We start from the raw sequence: 7,962 nt of genomic DNA, 5'->3' as shown, positions 1-7,962 counted from the left end.
CTAAAAAATCTCTGTTCCAGAAATATATTTATTAGAAATTAGAAATTTTTTTCTTTAAAAATTAAAATTTATTGCAATTTTATAAGAGAAATGACGAAATATGTTCAATTCATACCACTTTATCATGAGCCAAAAACAAGTATAAACAAAGAAAAAAAAATGATAAAAATATTGAAATTTGTATTATTTTCAGAATGCCGCAAATAAAATATATAAAGATAAAAAATAGATGAAAAATAAAAAAAAATAAGAATTGACTGATAATACTATGTCTTGAATGTCAAAGATACTTTTTTAAAGATGAAGTAAAATAAGAATTAAGAATTAGCGCCATCTCTTAAGTATTTTTAAAAACGATTTTTCGAAATAATATTTTTAACACTTCGATAAGTAAGAGCGCGACAAAAGTTTTCGATCAACGCCATCTCGCGTTTGGATATTCGAAGCTCCGACTTGTTATTAGCATAGTAGAATGTGCAAGGAGGTATGCGAAGTTACCGACAAGGAAAGCAACATTGTGCGAGAAGGACAGAGAGAATATTTCCCCGCCCCTTTGAAAACATTAAATATAAAAATCATTAATTATTCATTTTCTATTAAAAATTTCTGCACATTTAAACTTGTATCTTAAAGCTGACACTTCAGAGAAGTTTCTTATATTAATTTTATTACAAAATTCTTTCTCATTAATTATTTATTAATGATTCTTATATAATGTACGTTAACTGCAAATCTCCATCACGTAATCTAGTAATGAATAATCAATTTATTCATTTAAACCACAATAAAATTAGAAATAAAATTTATATGTGAAAATAGAAGAGGAAATAATGCTTTAAATACATATAATTATATTTACAATTAAATCTTATAAGAATGAGAAATTAATAAAAAAACATATTGCATATGAATAATACCAATCTGATATAATATATTAATCGTTAATAAATAATTAATTAAAAAGAATTTCACATTAAACTTGATACGAATAACTTGTTTAAAATTTTATCTTTAAGATGCAAGCTGAAAAGTATACAAATTTTAATTAGAAAATGATTAGTTAATCTTTGATATAGTATTTCCGATGTATTAAATAATATGATGCGTTGTTAATCAATAAATAATTAATAAAAAAAATTTCATATTAAAATTGATACAGAAAAGTAAGAGAGAAAACAACGTTTTAAATGTATATATTTATATTTTAAAAAAAATTAAATAAGAATAAGAAATTAATGAAAAACGTATTAATAACGTTGATCTGATATGATGTGTTAATCATTAATGAAAAATTAATGGAGAAGAATTTCGTAATAAAATTGATACGAGAAATTTGTCTGGAGCTTTAATTTTAAGATGCAAACTTAAAAGTGCAAAAATTTTAAGTGGAAAATGAATAATTAATTAAATTTCAATGTAGCGTCTTCAATACATTAGCCGATATACGGTATGACGCATTAATCGTTAATAAAAAATTAATAGAAAAAAATTTCTGCATAAAATTGATATGAGAAACTTGTCTGAAGCTTTAATTTTAAGATGCAAACTTAAAAATGCAGAAATTTTAAGTGGAAAATGAATAATTAATTAAATTTCAATATGGCGTCTTTATATATATCAGACGGTATGTATATATGACGCAATAATCGTTAATAAAAAATTAATGGAGAAAAATTTCTGCATAAAATTGATACGAGAAACTTGTCTGAAGCTTTAATTTTAAGATGCAAACTTAAAAGTGCAGAAATTTTAAGTAGAAAATGAATAATTAATTAAATTTCAATGTAGCGTCTTCGATACATTAGCCGATATACGGTATGACTCATTAATCGTTAATAAAAAATTAATAGAAAAGAATTTCTGCATAAAATTGACATGAGAAACTTGTTTAAAGCTTTAAATTTAAGATTCAAACTTAAAAATGCAAAAATTTTAAGTAGTAATTGAATAATTAATTAAACTTCAATATGGCGTCTTTATATACATCAGACAGTATGTATGACGCAATAATCATTAATAAAAAATTAATGAAAAAGAATTTTGTAATAAAATTAATATAAGAAACTTCTTTGAAGTGTCAGCTTTAAGATGCAAGTTTAAATATGCAGAAATTTTCAATAGAAAATGAATAATTAATGATTTTTATATTTAATGTTTTCAAAGGGGCGGGGAAATATTCTCTCTGTCCTTCTCGCACAATGTTGCTTTCCTTGTCGGTAACTTCGCATACCTCCTTGCACATTCTACTATGCTAATAACAAGTCGGAGCTTCGAATATCCAAACACGAGATGGCGTTAGTTTCGAAAACTTTTTGATCGCTCTCTTATTTATCGACAAAATATATTTTGTCGATAATTAGATAGAAGAGAAGCGTATGAGATGAAGCGTATAAAGATAAATAATGAAAAAAAATAAATGAAAGATAAAAATAGATTAAATATTCAATCATCATCATTATCAATTGAATAATTAAAACATCTTTTTAAAAATAGGATAAAGGAGAGCAGTTTATCTATGTTGATGTGAATGTGTTTAATTTGCATCACTCTGAAAATGTGTGAATATGTAAATATATATCATATAAATTTTTTTTTTTAAATATTAATATTCTCATTTTTTGTATGATATTTTGTATTGGAATTTGAAAATATGGGAATATGAAACAAAATTCTTAAATTAATTAAATTTTAGATGCATCAGTGATATTTTCAGCTTGTTTAATATTGTAATATTAATAACAAAGTTTTTTTGTTATTTTGTTTTTTATTTTTTTACAAATAATAATACGTGATTACAACTAAGTACATACATTTATGGGTTTCAAAAATAATTTTAAAAAATATAAAGTATTTAACATTTATTTCATTATTTTAATTGCAAAAATATGAAGCTAACAAAATATAAAACAGCAATGATATTTTCATATGACCAATTATTTTATCATATCTTCAAGTATCTAATTAAAATATATAAAATCTGTTGTTATATATATAACACTAAGTGGAGAAAGAAAGATATTATTTTTTTCCTCATAAGGATGTTAAGAGGATAGAGAGTCCAACGAGACCAACTAAAACAAACAAACAAAAGTCAAGAAAGCAAAATTCAATTTAAATAAAAATGCTTTTAGATTTTTGTAACTAATTTGATAAAGATTGATTAAATTTATTAATCTGTTATCAGTAATAATGTATTATATACCTATATATATATATTTATATTTATACCTATATTTATTATATAAAATATATTTATGTGATTGATATGTTCAAAATTTGATAAATAATTCAATATATATAATATATTCTCTAAATTTTTCTAATATATTATTAGTTAATTATATTTTGAATGTAGATAATGTAGAAACATTCTTAATAAAAATATTTTTCTTAACAGATTAATAAATAAATTTCAATCTTATTCAAAATAAAGATAAAATTACATTAATTATATTTCTCAACTTATGTATTTACATATGTATTTATATACATATATACATTATTATAATTATATACAATTTCTACAAATATCCAGAAAGCCAGATATAGAAATAAATTTGTTTCTCTATAATATATATGAATAATAGGCAATGGTTTTATTGTATTCTTATGACTTTCAGTAAATTATTCTGAATATAATACAATGGAAACTATATGAGAATCTATATAAATTCATAATTGGTGCACAATTTATGGAATTAAACAAAAATCATAAATGGAAAGAAATAATTTATTTCAAAGATTATTCTATAATGTGATCATTATATATATACATATACAAGTACTCTAATGAAGAAATTTACTTTGTGATTATAATAAAACAATATATACATATAAACAAATAAAATAATATATAATACTTATTACAAGATTACATATATGAATAATTGTTTAATTAAATTAATATATTTCTAATATTAAATATGAGGTGCATTATGAAAAATGAAATAAAAGATTATCTTAAATAAATTTTAAATAAAAATAGAATATAAAGCTATTATAAGATTATATTAACAACATATTTTACACAAGATTTGAATTCTTCGCAAAATGCTGATTATTGTGTTTATTAAATATATATAAATATAGTTAAAAAAAAAATTTTAACATATTTGAACTAAAAAAAATCCCTATCATTTTTAATGTCAAGTTATTTTTAAATTAGTTTAAATAGCATTATTATATATGCATATAATACAGCAATTCAACCAGAAGCTCAACTCATTTCAAATTATTGAAATATTATAATTATATATGCAAATTTAAAAGCAAATGAATTTTTTAGCAAAAAATGCAATACTTTAGGTAAAATTCCATTTGCAAGTTGAAAGACACTTGAAAATGCAATTACTTCACCTCGCATACGATTGTAGTGTTCGATGCATCAGTTTGCTGAGTAGTATTAAACTGGACTAGAACTAATTCGTATGTAACTATGGTTCCTGCTACCTGAAATATAGTAATTAATTTGTAAATTAAACATTTCAGATTGGATATCAATATATGAATATTATATCTATACATATACATACAGTCAATACGAGACTTCTGGTCACTGAAAAGAATTTCATACCGGTCAAACAGATGTTATCTGTCGTTACTTGTGATAGAAATCTCATTACCTATAAAAATAATAAACCAATTATATATATATTATACGATATAATTATACAAATTGATTAAGATTGAAATTTTACTTCTGTGGAGAAACTGCTACTGGAAACACTATAGAGAATCGGTGCCGGAAGTAAAGATTCATCGTGAATCGTCGCAGCACACAGTGAAACTACTGTTGTTCTAGCCAAAAGGAATCCAAAGGAGAATCCAAAATAGATTTTCTCGATAATACCTCGCATCGGGCTGTTCAAATATTTAATAGTTATCCTATGTCTATTTGTATGGCATATAGTAATTAGCAATATTAATCACATAGAATGATGGAAGTAAAATTGAAGATTTATAAATTTTTAAATAGATTAAAAAAATGTGTAGATCAAAGATGGAAAATGACAGAAGAGAATTACATAATAAATTACAATAGATATTTATATAATAGTAACGAAACGACATGCATAAATAAATATTTCTGTGATGTATACTTGAAAGAGAAAAGTAGTTGTATGCAGATGAAATATAAGTCCGTGGCGAAAGATAGGAGAACCATAATGGAAATATGGGAGTCCAGTTGTCTCGTTAAGGTTGCCAAATGGTTGTAGTCACTCCTTGCCTCGGCCCACCACCATTCCGGCATTGCCTTAACAATGAAATGATACTAACGACCAATTCGTCATTAGAAACAATAATATAAATTGCTAAACTTTATAATATTTTAATTAGAGCAATCATACAAGAAATAATATAATTTTTTAGCATGTGACAAAAAACAAAGAGAATAAGTGAGAGAGAATGATAGAGAAAAGGTGGGAGATTGAATAAAAGAAATGAGTAAAACATTATTAATAAAATTTTACTATTAGTAAATCATCAGAAAATAAATATATAATAGAGAAATATTATAACTGCTTACCTTTCCTCTTATAGAATACAAGCGGCTATTTAATTGTCGAAATTGATCCGTTAGAGCGATGCTGATAAGAATGAGAAACAAATCCACAAAATTCCATGAAAATGTACTGAGGATATTAATGATATCTACCAATATTCCCTTCCATAAACTGTATGAAGTTCTAGAAAATATCTAATTAAATGTAAATTATTATTTTTAGAACACTTTCTCTTCTAAAAATTTATTTTTTTTTTAAAAAGAGATCAGTTTGTAAAAATATTCGAAGGAAAATTGTTTTTACCTGTGGAAATTGCATCTGGAAATACACAGCAAGAATACTCTGCTCTCCATGAAATTCAATGCATTCTTTCGCTTTGAAGTAACCGTGGATTATCGATAAACTGTGCTCAACTGCAAATATTTATCGCGATTTTGAAAAAAATTAAATTAAAAATATTTTTTTTTGCGTTTAAAAAGAATTAATATAATATGAACGAAAAATATCATTTACCTAACGCAAATGTCATTACCACTATGGTCACGATTTTGAATTTCATGGACAGACTGATTTTGGAAATTTTTCTATGTCTCTGTGAAAGCTCTTTCTCAAGCTTTTCCCAAGTTACCATCAAGCAGGGCCATCGCATAGCCAATTTTAAGAACAAGAAAGATGCGATCAAATTCGTTCCATTGAAAACAAATGTTGCTTAAGAATAAAAATAAACGATAAATAAATGATTCGATTAATGACGATTTAAAATTATGTTAAAAATTTTTATAAATTTTCGTTAAAATTAGAAATAAAAATCTTACTCATTTTTATTGAACTTATCCCAGTTGTAACAATTCTTAAAACATTAAAAATGGTCATTATCGATGAACTCAGAAATGATATCGTGCAATATATAAATTTCGGGCTGCGCCAAGTGAATCTAAGTATAAAAAAAAAAGATAGATAGCGATATTGAATTAATTTTTAATATACACGATATTTTTAATATCTCATTGATTGAAAAAAAAAAAAATCACCTAAGATACGACGCATCGGGACTATTAACCCCCGACACAGGGAATAAAGAAAAGAATTGGGCCAACATAATGATCGGTCTCATGGATGCGTGTAAACTGTCAGTCTTTGGATTAAACGAATTAGCAGAAAATGATACTGGTTCCGACACTGAAAATTTAAACGAAATACTAACGCAATTGAAACAAGCAATTCGAATTGAATATTAATAGATTAAATTCGAATATTAGTAGAAATTTTCATAGAAATTTACTTCCGATAGTTTCTATTTCCGTTTTCAAATTGTCGAATTTGCCAAACTTTGAACTGCTCTTGGGCGACCTGAAAATTTAATTTATTTGAGAACGTAAGATCGAGTAATTGATTGCAAAAAATGGATCACGATTTATTAAGATATATTTAGGTACACATATTAAATTATTTTCAATTTTTTGAGCGCAAGAAATGAAGTTTCACATTCACTCGAAACGTTCATTCAACATATATATATATATAAAAAAAAAGGGAAAAAGAAAAGAAAAGAAAGTTAATCGAAGAATGGTAAAATTCACATAAAATATTGGATCACAAGGATCTGTAAACCTTCTTCGAAGCGCGTCGCGACCAACGATATGCACAGCACAGGATCGCATGGCGAACAGAAGATAGACTCGTTATTTCAGAGTTTTATCATGCGTCAAAAGGGTGGAGAGTGTCTTATACATAGTTCCAGGAAACTCGATAAACGTTTGCTTGAACAACCATTAAAGAAATCTGGCTCAATGGGGTGGTGAACTGGTGGGCAATTGTAAAAATCCGTGACAGAGAAACGATTTATTCTCGTCTCTTATTTGCAGTCTTATAGAAGAATCTAGATTCGTTATCTAATTATATGTATATTACAATTACAAATCGATTATTTAATTTTTATTAGTGATATAGCCATGGATTATTATGAATACAATCAACGCAAAGTTATTGTAATTGAAAAAGATAATAAAAAAAAAAAAATGTAAAACAATAGAAAAAGTGCAAGAAATAGAAATATTGTTTTATACGTACTTAATATTGAATAATAATGTATTTTGATACTTGACAGCTGGCGCATTCAATGGCCGCATTCCATCTAAGTTTTTCCCTGTATTATCGTAAATCGACATTTTTACACCATTTCGTTTAACGTTTAAACATTCAATACCGATCCAACAACAAGAATAATATCACAAATAGCGCGCAAAGCGACGACGAACCATCATCATCATCATCATCATCATATCAAGTTCAAACACTTTATCGCCTAAAAAAAAAAAAATAAAATATCCAAAAAAAGCGCAATCAATCACAAAAGAAATAAATCGTAGAAAAGCGAAAACGGCACGACTCGTTTTTTGTAGAACATGCGTGAAATATATCACGATGAAGTTTTATAAAGCGGCCTAAGATCGTTGAA

The 7,962-nt window shown here is 25.4% G+C and overlaps 1 protein-coding gene across 2 annotated transcripts; it reads right to left on the bottom strand.

The window, feature by feature from the left end:
• Window positions 1–2,944: 2,944 nt before the first annotated feature.
• Window positions 2,945–7,761, bottom strand: LOC122715337 (gustatory receptor for sugar taste 64f-like). Of its 2 annotated transcripts, none has more exons than XM_043937452.1 (12): window positions 7,575–7,761; window positions 6,787–6,854; window positions 6,536–6,683; window positions 6,320–6,438; window positions 6,018–6,212; window positions 5,808–5,917; window positions 5,528–5,698; window positions 5,100–5,272; window positions 4,698–4,860; window positions 4,533–4,622; window positions 4,357–4,449; window positions 2,945–3,071 (listed from the first exon to the last, which is right to left on the bottom strand). In XM_043937452.1, the coding sequence occupies exons 1-12, from the start codon at window positions 7,670–7,672 to the stop codon at window positions 3,042–3,044; spliced, it is 1,458 nt and encodes a 485-aa protein (XP_043793387.1). In that variant the 5' UTR covers window positions 7,673–7,761; the 3' UTR covers window positions 2,945–3,041. The 2 variants fall into 2 exon arrangements, with proteins under 2 accessions (XP_043793387.1, XP_043793388.1); XM_043937453.1 differs by lacking the exon at window positions 7,575–7,761 and adding an exon at window positions 7,116–7,127.
• Between the last annotated feature and the right edge of the window lie 201 nt (window positions 7,762–7,962).

The sequence above is a fragment of the Apis laboriosa genome, unplaced genomic scaffold, assembly GCF_014066325.1.
Source record: "Apis laboriosa isolate Shangri-la unplaced genomic scaffold, ASM1406632v1 scaffold34_cov151, whole genome shotgun sequence".
NCBI classification, from domain to species: Eukaryota; Metazoa; Arthropoda; class Insecta; order Hymenoptera; family Apidae; genus Apis; species Apis laboriosa.
The sequence above is the reverse complement of the archived record's forward strand: the minus strand, read 5'-3'. Positions and strand labels throughout refer to the sequence as shown.

Excerpts from the sequence above, each read along its gene's own strand:
- LOC122715337 (XM_043937452.1), bottom strand. The coding sequence starts at position 7,672 with ATGTCGATTTACGATAATACAGGGAAAAACTTAGATGGAATGCGGCCA. Across the intron at positions 6,855-7,574 it reads ACATTATTATTCAATATTAA|GTCGCCCAAGAGCAGTTCAA; the intron begins GTACGTATAAAA and ends TTAAATTTTCAG. Across the intron at positions 6,684-6,786 it reads GGAAATAGAAACTATCGGAA|TGTCGGAACCAGTATCATTT; the intron begins GTAAATTTCTAT and ends TTAAATTTTCAG.